At 37.3% G+C, this 15,843-nt stretch overlaps 1 protein-coding gene across 1 annotated transcript in view; it reads left to right on the forward strand.

Annotated features, from left to right (window-relative positions):
• The window catches only part of egln2 (egl-9 family hypoxia-inducible factor 2), a 29,969-nt gene that overhangs the window by 8,975 nt on the left and 5,151 nt on the right, over positions 1–15,843 (forward strand). Inside the window, exons 3-5 of the mRNA XM_067364835.1 lie at positions 9,999–10,118; positions 11,054–11,190; positions 13,629–13,696. Coding sequence (XP_067220936.1) covers positions 9,999–10,118; positions 11,054–11,190; positions 13,629–13,696 — 325 coding nt within the window. The remainder of the gene's footprint in view (positions 1–9,998; positions 10,119–11,053; positions 11,191–13,628; positions 13,697–15,843) is intronic.

Raw genomic sequence — 15,843 nt, forward strand, 5'->3', positions numbered from 1 at the left:
GTTTTATTTCAGACCTTAATTAACACATGGCTCAAACTTACAAAACATTGAGTCAAACAAGTTCTGTAGCTTTACAAAAGGAATATGAGTTTATAGAAAGGCGCTATATAAAATAAACATATTATTATTAATATCCAACAACTTCTATAAAAATGAATAAATAAAATATTTTTAAAAATGTGTGCTTCTTCCTGCCTGCTTCCGCTGCTGCTTTAACCATCCTTGGTGGTGGCAAAGTGAAAGTGGTTTTTCAGCGTCAACACAGTTGCACGGAGTGCAAAATATTTTGCCCCCACTGTCATGTAACTGTTGCGGCAAAAATTAATTAGCTGACATCACTAGTAAGAGACAAACCTTATGAGAATTCACTTTATAAAGATTTTATTTCTTGCAAGAAAGAGTCCACAGTCGACACAACCATACAATGTCTGCCCCGAGTGTGAACTAAGGACACAAGAGAACCCACAAACATTTATACCCCCAATGTTTGAGCAACTCTTCTCAGTACTTTTCCATACAGGGTAAAAGTGACAATACACATACACAAATGGCTAGTGACAATACACATACACAAATGGCTTCCCCTTCTGTCTTTGAACTTATTTAAATTATCCGATACCCTAGGTTCGGGAAAGCTCTCAGTTTGGGTGTCTCACCGTTACCCCCCTGGATTTCAGCAGACACTGTGTCTGTTGAGCTCAGAGAGGTGTTTTGCATAGCTTGAAGCAGATATTGGCATATTAAATTTTTCCCCAACATAACACACCGGGAAACTGCTTTGCGCGGTCTTTTGTGCTTATTTTTATTGGCAAATGAGAATGATTTGTGTGCTTCATCATGGTTTCATGGTTTGCAGATGATGTTTACGTTGTGTAATTACGTCACTTCACAAGGTTCCCATGGCAATAGGGGGAAAATAATGGCGCTTTACTAGTGTGAAGTAAACGTTTTTCAACTTTCTGCTAAGATATATGTGACTTTTTTGCAACGAAAATGCAGGGATTATGAAATCATGCTAGCCCCACATATATTTTGCTTGATGAAATCGGCAAGTTATGCGGCGAAAGTGCGGCGTATTTAAAAAAATGCGACCCCCGCATAAATATGCAGACTTTGGCTGATTATGCATGAAATCAGGCGATCGCATAATCGCGTTTTTCTGGAGGGACTGAGAAAGAACTTTTAAAGAAAAGAATTTTAAACAAAAAAAAATTTGTATTCTATCTTCATGCATTCTTTCTTTATCAACACCTGAATGTGGATAAGTTTCAAAAAAAAAAGAAAAAGAGGCATCGCTCTGAACAAAAAGCTGAGAAAATTGCGTTTCTTTTTGAAGACTATGTATGTAGGCAATGCTTTTATCGCTTGTTTCTGCTCCTTTTTTGCCTGTGTATTGATCTGGAGATTTTTTACTTTATTAGAAGTTACGTAATGGCGCCCCCTACCGTATAACAGTAAAAACACAGAAAGCCAGAAAATTGTCAATGGCGGGAAAGAATTATTTGTTATTTACCACAATAGGTTTAAGATATGTATTTCAACTTCCAGTTGTCTGCTTTAAGTAATCATTAGCTAATTAGTTGCAAAGATATCATTATGTTATGACTTTACTTGTTGAGGCACATGACTATTAACTCATTGTTAAAGGGTTAGTTCACCCAGAAAATGAAAAAAAATGGAAACCCGTAAGATTTTCGTTCATCTTCAGAACACAAATGAAGATCTTTTTGATGAAACCTGAGAGCTTTCAGTCCCTCCATTGACAGCAACAGTTAATACTTTGACGCTTCAAAAAGTTCATAAAGAGATCGTAAACAGTTTTGTCCAAATTTTCTGAAGAGAAATGATCAATTTATATGATGAACAGATTGAAATTAGGCTTTTATTCACATATATTTTTGACGTAGAAATATTGATATTAGTAAATGTAAAAATCTACTCGACTTAAGTGGACAATACACTTTGTTTTTATATGTTTGAAAAAAGTTGACCTCATAGAGTAGGGGTGTCCAAACATGGTTCTGGAGGGCCACTGTCCTGCAGAGTTTAGCTCCAACTTGCCTCGACACACCTGCCTGGAAGTTTCTGTTATGCCTAATTAGACCTTGATTTGCTGGTCCAGGTTTGTTTAATTGGGGTTGGAGCTGAACCAATGGCCCTCCAGGAACAGGATTGGGCACCACGTCATAGAGGTAAACAAAAAAAAAAAAGGCCTTGAAAACTCAACATGTCTGAGACTGTATGAGGTGTGACTAACCTATTTCCAAACTCTTGTCGAGAATCAAATATGAAATGTTTGTTATTTGGAATTGTTTCTCATGTTTGTTAAGATACTAATTAGGCTTTGGCAGGGACAATTACACCAGATTAATAGAAGAGGAAATCATGTATCAGCAACTCATCAGCACTTCAGTCTTTTCCTCTGCAGTCAAGTATGCAGTGGAACAGTATAATTGAATGCAAGAAAGTTTTGACTGGGCAGTTCCTTCAACAAAACACTGACATAAATTTAAGATGGAAATATTTTGTAAATTGTGGGTACCATATGACAACCAATATTCTGGTTATTCTAGTGACAAATGCACGTATTAATCAGAATTTGTTCATATTTTGATTATGTAAGTATCATATAAATGCATTAGGCCGAATGACAAAATGTAAGGCTGAACATTACTTTTGGCTGCGTGAGATTCTCCAGCTTTGTTGTTGTTGAGCAACCGAAGCGCCAGCTGTTAAAGCTCCGCCCTCTTCTGGAAATTGGCTGGGAGCAGCAGCCCATTTTTTATTTAAAGGGACACACAAAAACTATGTGTTTTTGCCCACACCCAAATAGGGGAAAATTTGACAAGCTATAATAAATGATCTGTGGGGTATTTTGAGCTGAAACTTCACAGACACATTCTGGGGACACCAGAGACTTATATTACATCTTGTAAAAGGGGCATTATAGGTTCCCTTTAATATCTTCTGGCTTGTATTCTGAATTTGTTGATGTAGTCCTGATGTCAGAGTGTGGGTGTTCTTAAGTGTGTGTGTCCTTATCTAACCCTCATGTCCTACTTATCCTTTGCGCTCTCATCATCAGGGTTACACTCTTTTATCTCAGCACACTCTGTGCTCAATATCTACCTGACTATCAAGGCATGAAAGGACCTTAAATGATCAAAACAATATTGTTTTAAAGGAACTGTTGCCTGTTAATCATAAAACAACCAAAGAATATCAAATAGCTAGTAAAATACGACATTATGGCATCATTTTGTTTATTTTTTGTTACAAATTGTCTTGCCTTTACACTGAACCCTTAGTCTCTTGTGGGAATTGTGCATATCTTGTTAGCTGGAACTTGCGTAACACTGAATGTGGTTTTTGCATTGCCTTGGCTCAAGTGAGTCAGTGAATTGTGAACTGATTTATTTATTTACATGAACCATCTGAATCAGCCATTTGACTAGAATGAATCAGACTTGGCAATGCTAAATAACCTGAGCTGCATGCACAATGCATTGTGACATTGATGACAGTGATGTAGTGTTTAGCTGTGTATGTCCACTTTGGTGCCCACTTTCAGTTTTGTTCCTCCTAATTGGATAATTTGACTATTTCTCTGCTCCACACACGGTATCTGTTCAATTTGGGTGTCATAGTTGGCTTCCTGTGAACCCTCCAGTCTGCCAGTGGAGGTCATATCCTCTATTCTGTTATGAGAGAAGCCAAGTAAAAATCAAGTCAAAGCAGCTCTTGACAGCTATCTGTGGTCATCAAATTTACAAGCCATGTGTAACCCAACGAATGAAATTCCAGAGAAATTCCATATGTCCAGTGGAATTCCAGTGGAATTTTATCAGCACAAGAAAAATCTAAATTACTGGCAACAATAGGAAAAAATACTTAAAATAAAATGCAATATTTAAAAATTCTTGGAGCCTATATGTTATTGCAAATTTCCATTGCCAATTTAATAATAATAATTTAGTGTAGTGTTGTCAAAAGTACTGACAATTTTAACACTAGAAGTCCCAGAGATTTGTAACCCTCCTTTAGCCAAGTGGATGCTAACTGGCTAGTCTTTTGGCTATCATTAGCATCAATTCATGTGTAAATATGGTCATTACCTGAGCAATCTGCAGGGGGGTTGGGGGTGTGTGTGTGAATGGTTGCTGGTGGCTTGTTTGTATGTGTGGGGGAGGGAGGGCTGCTAAAAGCAGAGAACTTGATTGACCATGGGCCGGTTTCAGAAAGGAGGTTAAGTGAAAACTCTGAGTATGTTAACCCTGAAATGAGGGAGTGCAAGTGATGTTTAAAAAGTTAACTCACTCATTCACACTGCAACCATGCTTTTCATACTAAGTATTTTTTTTATCCTATTTCAAGTAAATTAAAAAAAAAAAAATCTTAAATCAAGATGGATTTTCTATATGAGAAAATTATATATGATATTTAGTCTTGTTTCCTGGGGGGATCTAAATTAAGTGCATTTTACTTAAGTAAAATGATCAATATCTGCCAGTGTGGTAATAAAAATAATCTTAATGCAAACGGAAAGTGTTGGAGTGTCTACCCAGGTGAAAAAAAAGTGCAGTAAAATACACTTTATTTTAGTACACTTTTACACTTCTATAATGTACAGTGCTCTATTTCCATGCACTTATTTTGTACTTAATATACTAAAAGCTCTTCTTTAGTACTTCTTAAGATAATCTTAAGAAAATCTAAGTGTACTCAACTGTGCTATTTTGAGACACCATGAATTTGAACTAAAATGTGCTTTTAACATACTATCTCTGTATAGAAAAATGTATTTAGTTACCACCTGTAGTACACTTGAACCCATCTTTCAAACACTTTTAAAAATGGACTTATGATGTATTTCAAATATAAGATTAATATATAATGAATATATACAAAATGTATTTATAATATATTGCCAGGCAGTGCCAGGATTGTGAGTGATTTCTGGAATGTACTCACTCACTTTTTAATATTATTTGTAAATATGTGTACAAATGGTTGGTTTCTTTATTTTATTTTGTACTATTTTTATCAATAGATCTCAGCAACAAAGGAAAAAAAACAAAACATGTGTGTTGATTTCTCCCTAAGATGGCAAAGTGAAACACAAGTTTCCTTGAAGTGGCTCAGCATGGCCCCACATTGTTTACATAACAAAAGCAACTGTTCACAGCTGATTAAGGATATTAGCCTAAAGCCTTCCAGCCCATCGGCTGTCCTGCGGGTTTTATAGGTAGAAAAGCCAAATGGCTGCTCTCTGGGACTTCTAGTGTTAAAAACGTGTCACTTTGAGCGCTGTTGAGTGGATTCGCAAACACCTGATTGGCCTTTGTGTTCACGCTCTCAACATATACGTCTGTGATTGGCTACAATGATCAATGTTTTAAAGCATTTTGATAGCAAGAGTGCATCTGTGTAAGCACTTGGAGAGGAGCGTCATTGATGTCTATTTACATGTTTTTGAAGCGTTGATCATTGTAGCCAATCACAGACGTATCTGTTGAGTACGTGAACACAGTGGCCAATCAGAGGTGTTTATGAATCCACTCAACAAAAACTGTCACCATTTACTCATGTTGTTCCCCAACATGAGTAAATGGTGGAAATTTGGTCTCGGCCTCAGAAAGTGTTAATTTGTCCGTACTTCATACAATGGTCACCAAAACTAACTTTGGTTACCAACATTCATCAAACTATTTTATTTTGTATTCTGCAGAAGAAAGAAAGTCATATTTTTTGGAACAACATGAGGGTGAGTAAACACTGAAAGAATTATGATGTGGGGTGAACTATCCCTTTAAGAAAAATGCACATTATCATTATTGTGGATCGCCAAACAAACCTACTGCCGGAGTGCATGCTGGTTGTTAAAGAAAGGTGGGCTAAGCAAGCCCCTTCTGCCATCCACACGTGCTCCTGTTTAACCCATGTGACACACGTTGTGTTTACTGCTATACTGTGATGCAGTGATAAGGGTTAGGGGAGTTTTCTCTCTGGGGCTTGATAAAGTGCTGACCATATCATAGACCAGGCAGCTAACAGAGCACCCTGATGACTCGCATGCCTGCTGAAACCGACCCGTTACCATCTCCCCCATCATTATCCAGGCCCAGGAATGCTTCATATCATCCAGAGCAGAAATTGTGCCAAAACCGAGCTCTACAGAAGGCAAGCCAGATGCTGTTGGTGGTTTGTTGGCCCTTTTATCATGCAGGCATGATAGTCAAAAGAGGATGGGAAGTGATTGAGGGCGGGGATCAGGAAATGGTACAAGGCAAATTTGATTGGGTTTGCCCGTATGAGTACCAGAGTTCAACATGTCAGAGCATGTGAACTAAACTAAACTCTTTCAAAAATATATTCATATAATCTAAGTATAATCTTATTTATATACACTACCATTCAAAAGTTTGGGTTGGTAAGATTTTGTTGTTTTGTTTTTATATTTTTGATAAGTTATTATTCTCACCTTATTCTCAGTAAGGCTGCGTTCATATAAATTACATAATATATATGTATCGTTCAAAAGTTTCAGGGCGATACCTCTCTAATGCTCAATAAGGTTGCATTTATTTGATCAAAAATACAGAAAAACCGTAATATTGTGAATTATTATTATTACAATTTAAAATAAATGTTTTCTGTTTTAACATATTTTAAAGCGTAATTTACCTGTGATCAAAGCTGAATTTTCAGCGTCATTACTCCAGTCTTCAGTGTCACATGATCCTTCAGAAATCATTCTAATATGCTCAAGAAGCATTTATTATTGTAAATGTTGAAAAGAGTTGTGTTGCTTAATTAGAGGCCAACCATCAAAGGTTCGAAGGGAACCCGTTGTACCTGTTGCTGCTGCCGCTCTTGAATCTATGGCAGCCCACAGAACCGCTTGGGGGAAAATGATGAACTTTGGCAAGCAAATAGAGAACAATCTCATCATTAACCACAAAAAATGGTTTGAGACTTTTACTCACTCCCTCTAGTGCAACCAACTGTCCAAAGTTGCACTTACATTTATGCAAATAACTTTTGAACGGTAAGACTAGAAGTAAAATTCTTTTTACCCCCGATTCTTTGGCTCAAGACGATTGAACCTGCAATTTTTCTTGCACTTTGAATTTTCCAAAAAAACGACTTTTTCAAACTAGACAGTTCATCCGATTTTCACCAAAATTGGCTCAGATCCAAAAAACGTCTTCTTAGCGTCATCGGAGGCTTTTTTGGCCAGAGGCTTAAAACTACAGCCAGTAATAGCAGGTAGTTCCGCATTTTTTCACCACGCCCATACATATGCGCGTTTGAGGTTACTCACGGACATAGATCAAAGATTTTATCAAAAGTGGGTGTCAATTATATTTTTAAGCTTACAGTAATTAACTTTATTTTGTCTGCACTACATCAGTGGTTCATCTCGCAAATTTATCGGTCTCTGCAGTCATCTCAACCAATACAGCAACAGGCTTTTGTGGTAACGTTAGCATAAATAGATAAATAAACTCAGTTTTACAGAACAGTGGCTTCACTTTGATACAGATACAGTTGAACAGTCAACTTATATGCAACTTATATGTAATTTTCTATCTAACGTTACTTTGCTAAGTTTGCAGTTTTACTGCTACATACAACACTACATATAGGCTACTGTGTTATCAGTCTAGTATCAGCGAGTCTTACCTCTAAGCGAATACGCTTAGCACCAGATGCCCAGGCTGTTCATCCTCTGGGAAAGTGAATATCGATGGTATCGCGGTGTCCTTCAGAATGGTTCTCTTCACTGCAAAGATATTTGGTTCGTAGTCCTCGTGCTTGAAATGGAGACTACATATTCTGCGTTTTTTAGGTTTTCTATAACGGTGTCATCTCCACACTTCGGGTGTTTGATGGCCCGCAGCCACTGTTTACATTGCTTCAAATCTTTAACTTAATCAGAAAATGATGAAAACTTACTTGTCCTTTCCTGGTTTTGGGTGTACATCCAGGTACAAAGCAATTTAGCACCATTTCGCTGTAAATGTATGAACTAACTCACGATTTATTTGTTTGAATTTTCCTGGTAATGCCGCCTGTAACCGATAGGCTTGGTTTGCGCGTGGCCTCGCAAGGGCAGCAAAACAAGTGCATTCTGGGAGTTGTTGTCTTTCATCCACATTAGTCAAAAATACATTTTCTGCCTTTTCTCAGTTTAGAAAGCTCCAAATTCAAAAATAATTTCACATTTCTACTACATAAATGACCAATTTTAAATACACATTAATCTTTCCAGGGGTGAAGTACCCCTTTAAGCATATTGAGAGGAATAAAGTCATCACAAGCATGACCTGAGGCATCATGCAGTGTTTTGGCACAGCTCCACCTACTGGTCAGGACAACCTGAAAAAAACAGATTTTCATTTTTGTTTTTGAAAGTGTATTTACAGTGGTTTGTGTTTTAAAAAGTATTACATCATTGATTCATTAATAGAAATGATTATTTTAAGCTGTGTCATATGTCTGTTATAAAAGAACCTTATGTATCTTATTTCACTTTACCATGAGTGGTTGGCATGTCTGTCATCACCCAGAATTGTGGTCGTAAACCCTCATAAACAGCAGTGATAATGGCAGCCTGTGGGCGGTGAAGCAATGGGTACTCTGCGTAGATGTACCATACAGCGCGTGCTATTTATAAGCATATGTGTGCGTGACCTTTGGCAGGTGCAACAGAAGAGCTTCATCATTCCAACACCAAAGCGAGCTGTAAATCTCTTAAAGAGCCAGACGATTAAAATAATCTATCTCTCTATCCATCTGTTAAAATGTTAAAAATGAATGTTACGCATGTTCCTAAAGCCCCTTTCACACAGAGATTCCAGAAATACCCCGATAAAGTATCCCGGGATCATTTGATTTTGGTTCAATCACACTGCTAATGATTTTCTGGAATCTGTGCGTGATTTCACACACATCCCATCAAGATCCCATAAAGACACGGGACATCGATGTGACGTGTAATGTCTCCACAGCGTCTTAAGTTCTGATTTCTCTCTCTCTCTCTCGAGAGAGACCTCTCTTGTGCATTTTTTCTTCTGATTCGATCCTAAACTAACACATCACTGTCATCACAGAGTCATCGGCTTTCTTAGTTAAAAAACCATTGTTGTGGTACGGTTATTATGTGTTATGGGAGTAGGTCTCATTCAAAGGTCTCTTTCAAAACCTGAAATAAGTCGGAGTTACAGTTGAAAAAGTTTATAATAAGGTTATCATCAGTTACGTATGTTCCTTTTACATAGATTAAAACCCTTGATTTGGTTACAGTTATTACGTGTAATGAGAGTAGGTGGTCCTGTAGTGGTTAGCACATTAGCATTTACACTAATGTGGCATACTGTATGTGCTTCTGACCTCTTCTGAATGTGGTGACATTTGAGTGATCAGATCACAATACTTAAGTTCAACACTCTTACTTCAGCAATAAAAAACAAATTGAAAAAAAGAAAAGAAAAGAAACACAATTGTGATGTTTATCTTAATCATTGAAGGATCATCAAAGGTCAGCAGCAAAGACAACGGTTAATAAAGTGAGATCAAATACATAAAGTATATATGTGTTCTTTAGTGAATTTAATTATTACAGGTTATTTAGTTTGCATTTCACTGTTTTTATTCATTTTGAGAAACACTCAATAGGGGGATAGGAGAGGTGTCAGTCAATAATTGGGAAAACAAAGTAACTTGCATTACTTATTTAAAAAAGTAACGCAGATATTTTGTTTAAAAGTAATGCGTTACTTTACTAGTTACTTGGGAATGGTAATCTGATTACATATCTCATGTTACATTTAATGCTTTACCTCCAACACTGCTTATAATGGATTTTAATACCTGGGCCTTAGTGAACAGTGTCACAAAATGTCCTAATTTAACCGTTCATCACCCTTAAATCTAAACCCTAAATTCCTCATCTAAATCTAAATTCCTATACCCCCTCTCTTCTGTATAACCAGGCTATGGTGGCATGTTACCCTGGCAACGGAACAGGATATGTGCGACATGTGGACAATCCTAATGGTGATGGACGCTGCATAACCTGCATCTACTATCTGAACAAGGACTGGGATGTGAAGGTATGATGTGTTTACTCTTAAGGCCTGTACACACCGGGATGAATATCGCGCGCGATTATCGCCGACGTTTAATGCCTTGTGACTAAAAAAGGGCGCCAATGTGAGTGTGCACACCGACACGAAAAATGGTAGGCGTAAAAGCATCATTTTTTTAAAAAAGGTTTGACGTGCCGCGTTAAAAACTGTCTGACCAATTAGAGTGGCACTTTTGTTCACGTGCCTGGAGATGCTGAAGTTACAGTAAAACACAAATTGGTGGCGCTCAAGCACAAAACGGTCTTGCCGAGCACACATTGATACTGAGAAAGTAAGTAGACGAGAAAGTAAGTAGACGAGGAAGGCCCCCTACAAACTATCCCTGCGTCTCCAACAGCTCCCTATCTTCCTAGGTCATGTATCAGTTTACTATGTAAATGAATGTGGCTGACTCCCTGATCAGTGCCCTGACTACTGAACTAGGGAGCTGATTGAGACATAAGCAAATGGGTGCTCTGCCTTGGCCACACCAATAGATGTGTATTATTTCTGTATTTTTACTGTTTGTTTGTTTGTTTTTTTCTTTTACATTCAAGAAATATAGTTGAGAATGTCTACTTCATAAATGTTTATTTGCACTGCCTTTTCTAATATATATATAAAACATATGTCATATATATGCCATTTAATATCTGCATTTTTATCTTCTTTAACTTTATTAATATCGTGAATATGTTTATTTGCACTACCGTTCATTACAAGCGCCATATACTGTCAGGGAGTGAATTTGCACGTTTAATCGCTTGGGTATGAACACGAAAAATGTCTCGAAAAATGCTGGCAATAAATGCGTGCGATATTCGTCCCGGTGTGTACAGGCCTTTACTGTTATTTTATCAGTCAAAATGAGAGTCTTCTCTTACCCATTTCTACCATTTGTTTTTTGTCTGTTTTCCCAGGTTCATGGAGGTTTATTGCAGATCTACCCCGAGGGACGTAATGTTGTTGCCAACATCGAGCCTCTCTTTGACCGTCTGCTCATTTTCTGGTCAGATCGCCGGAATCCACATGAGGTGAAACCAGCTTTTGCCACCCGGTGAGTAGACATTGTTTACAGTTAATACACACACACACACACACATATTATAATGATTTAATGACTCAAAATCTACAATTGTTTCAAATTGCTAGATGAATCAGCGTTTTTGAACAAATCTCTTGAATGAATGATTCAGTGACTCACTCATACTTCATTTGTTTCATTACTGGATGAATCAGCATATTTGAACTAATCTCTTGAATGAATGATTCAATGACTCACTCATACTTTTGTTTCATTACTGAATGAATCAGCATATTTGAACAAATCTCTTGAATGAATGATTCAGTGACTCACTCATACTTCTTTTGTTTCATTACTGAATGAATCAGCATATTTGAACTAATCTCTTGAATGAATGATTCAATGACTCACTCATACTTCCTTTGTTTCATTACTGAATGAATCAGCATATTTGAACTAATCTCTTGAATGAATGATTCAATGACTCACTCATACTTCTTTTGTTTCATTACTGGATGAATCAGCATATTTTAACTAATCTCTTGAATGAATGATTCAATGACTCACTCATACTTCTTTTGTTTCATTACTGGATGAATCAGTATTTTTGAACAAATCTCTTGAATGAATGATTCAATGACTCACTCATAAATGCTTCACTTGTTTCATTACTGGATGAATCAGCATTTTTGAACAAATCTCTTGAATGAATGATTCAATGACTCACTCATACTTCACTTGTTTCATTACTGGATGAATTAGCATATTTGAATGAATCTCTTGAATGAATGATTCAATGACTCACTCATAAATACTTCACTTGTTTCATTACTAGATGAATCAGCATTTTTGAACAAATCTCTTGAATGAATGATTCAGTGACTCACTCATAATGCTTCACTTGTTTCATAACTGGATGAATCATGAATCTCTTAAATGAATATCTTGAATGTGTAATTCATTGCTCACTCATAAATACTTCACTTGTTTCATTACTGGATGAATTGGCGTTTTTGAACAAATTTCTTGAATGAATAATTCAATGCTCACTCATAAATACTTCTTGTTTCATTACTGGATGAATCAGCATTTTTGAACAAATCTCTTGAATGAATGATTCAATGACTCACTCATACTTCATTTGTTTCATTTCTGGATGAATCGGCATATTTGAATGAATCTCTTGGATGAATGATTCAATGACTCACTCATAATGCTTCACTTGTTTCATTACTGGATGAATCAGCATATTTGAACAAATCTCTTGAATGAATGATTCAATGACTCACTCATAAATGCTTCACTTGTTTTATTACTGGACGAATCAGCATTTTTGAACAAATCTCTTGAATGAATGATTCAATGACTCACTCATAATGCTTCACTTGTTTCATTACTGGATTAATCATGAATCTCTTGAAAGAATCTCTTGAATGTGTGATTCATTGCTCACTCATAAATACTTCACTTGTTTCATTACTGGATGAATTAGCGTTTTTGAACGAATCTCTTGAATTAATAATTCAATGCTCACTATATCCAAACTATAAACTTTTATCCCAGTACTTCCGTGATAATATGAATATTTGTAAGACAGAAATAATGATACTGTGTGAGGTATGAAAAAACTTCACAAACAGTCTTTTCAACCAATGCAAGACAATTGTTCTCTCTGGGTCAGCGGCAGCGCCAATGCAGATCTGAATGTTCGCAGTGATCGTACTTGTCAAAGGTTTAATAGATATACAGCCGAATCGCTGTCATTTAGGAATAAGATCACATGGGTGTTTGAATTGAGGTCTCAATCTTTTCACAATTAATCATGCGTCTCTAGTTCAGGTTGTAAAACGTCATGTGGTAACAACCACAGTCCTATAGTTCTTATAACCTCTCATCTATTAGACTATCTATCCCGACACACGTGCATGCTAGTGCACTCATCTGACCCAGTCATCACCATCATTGTTCTCCCACTGCTACAAACACTACGGCTTGATCCTGCTCTATAAACACCACACCTGCAGTTGGTCTTCCTCAGGAAGAGGGTTTGTCTTGAAATGAGTTTGATGAAACAAATTAAACGCTGTATTGTTGGTGTGGTAAAACAATTGCCGTTTACATTTTACATTACATTCTGCATTTAGGATGAGGGTAGGTGTGTATCAACCACCATCGCAGCTGGGGGCCGAGGTGGGGCACAGGAAGTACGTGCTTCCTGAGTGTAAGCGGCCATCGTTTCAGTTTGTGCGCTCATGCCGGTAGGACAGAGCCAGGAATAAACAAACCAGCCGCTCTACTATTGTTGACTTAACCCTTTCTGTGCTTTGACCTCACAGTAATCCACATGACTCTGCACATCTCAAACTCCATATCACAGTGCCTAAACAGCCTTGAGTTAATCAGGTCAATATGCACTAGTCAGAATGCCTGACCTCTCAACTGTGATTGAAATGGTCTTTCTTTTCCCACAGCTATGCCATCACCGTTTGGTACTTTGATGCAAAAGAGCGGGCCGAAGCTAAGGAGAAGTACAGACTGGGTGAGTTTCATAGCTCTTAAAAGAAACATGTAGCTTCGGCTGTTTTCTCACTACATGTTTTCAGTTTTCAGTAGGTTTAGAGTTCAGTAGGTTTGGTTGGTGGGAACACATTTTCTCACGGTAATACTCATGTTGAATGATGATGGAAGCCCGCCACGGATCACAACCAAACAGTACAATGTGAAATGAGACCTGTGAGGGCAGGGAGAGAAATTAATACTTTTATTCAGCAAGCACTGCTGAATGATGCTGAAAATTCAGCTTTGCATCACAGGAATAAATTACATTTTAAAATATGTTCACACAGAAAACGGTTATCTTAAATTTCACAATATTACTGTTTTACTGTATTTGTGATCAAATAAATGCAACCTTGGTGAGCATAAGAGACATACTGGCCCCAAAACTTTACATATATTATATAATTTATACAAACCCAATTCCAAAAAAGTTGGGACACTGTACAAATTGTGAATAAAAAAGGAATGCAATAATTTACAAATCTCATAAACTTATATTTTATTCACAATAGAATATAGATAACATATCAGATGTTGAAAGTGAGACATTTTGAAATGTCATGCCAAATATTGGCTCATTTTGGATTTCATGAGAGCTACACATTTCAAAAAAGTTGGGACAGGTAGCAATAAGAGGCCAGAAAAGTTAAATGTACATATAAGGAACAGCTGGAGGACCAAATTGCAACTTATTAGGTCAACTGGCAACATGTTTAGGTATAAAAAGAGCCTCTCAGAGTGGCAGTGTCTCTCAGAAGTCAAGATGGGCAGAGGATCACCAATTCCCCCAATATCAGAAAGGAGTTTCTCAGAGAAAAATTGCAAAGAGTTTGAAGTTATCATCATCTACAGTGTATAATATCATCCAAAGATTCAGAGAATCTGGAACAATCTCTGTGCGTAAGGGTCAAGGCCGGAAAACCATACTGGATGCCCGTGATCTTCAGGCCCTTAGACGGCACTGCATCACATTCAGGAATGCTACTGTAATGGAAATCACAACATGGGCTCAGGAATACTTCCAGAAAACATTTTCGGTGAACACAATCCACCGTGCCATTTGCCGTTGCCGGCTAAAACTCTATAGGTCAAAAAAGAAGCCATATCTAAACATGATCCAGAAGCGCAGGTGTTTTCTCTGGGCCAAGGCTCATTTAAAATGGGCTGTGGCAAAGTGGAAAACTGTTCTGTGGACAGACGAATCAAAATTTGAAGTTCTTTTTGGAAAACTGGGACGCCATGTCATCCACTAAAGAGGACAAGGACAACCCAAGTTGTTATCAGCGCTCAGTTCAGAAGCGTGCATCTCTGATGGTATGGGGTTGCATGAGTGCGTGTGGCATGGGCAGCTTACACATCTGGAAAGGCACCATCAATGCTGAAAGGTGAAAAGTTCTAGAACAACATATGCTCCCATCCAGACGTCGTCTCTTTCAGGGAAGACCTTGCATTATCCAACATGACAATGCCAGACCACATACTGCATCAATTACAACATCGTGGCTGCGTAGTAGAAGGATCTGGGTACTGAAATGGCCAGCCTGCAGTCCAGATCTTTCATCCATAGAAAAGATTTGGCGCATCATAAAAAGGAAGATGCGACAAAGAAGACCTAAGACAGTTGAGCAACTAGAAGCCTGTATTAGACAAGAATGGGACAACATTCCTATTCCTAAACTTGAGCAACTTGTCTCCTCAATCCCCAGACGTTTGCAGACTGTTATAAAAAAAAGAGGGGATGCCACACAGCGGTAAACATGACCTTGTCCCAACTTTTTTGAGATGTGTTGATGCCATGAAATTTAAAATCAACTTTTTTTTTTCTTTTTTTTTTTTTCTCAGTTTAAACATTTGATATGTCATCTATGTTGTATTCTGAATAAAATATTGAATTTTGAAACTTCCACATCATTGCATTCTGTTTTTATTCACAATTTTTTGGGAATTGGGTTTGTGTAAATAAGTACGCATTTCGAAGTTAAAAGTTGTTCACATTTTTATCTTTATATGTTAGACAACTATAACCTGTTTTGATAATGTTGTGAATTCAATGTACATCCTAATATGATTATTTTCTCTTTTTTTATGTGTAACTTGATGGGCGCAAACCAAAAGATAAGATCATTA

The sequence above is a fragment of the Chanodichthys erythropterus genome, chromosome 17 (genome assembly GCF_024489055.1).
Source record: "Chanodichthys erythropterus isolate Z2021 chromosome 17, ASM2448905v1, whole genome shotgun sequence".
NCBI classification, from domain to species: Eukaryota; Metazoa; Chordata; class Actinopteri; order Cypriniformes; family Xenocyprididae; genus Chanodichthys; species Chanodichthys erythropterus.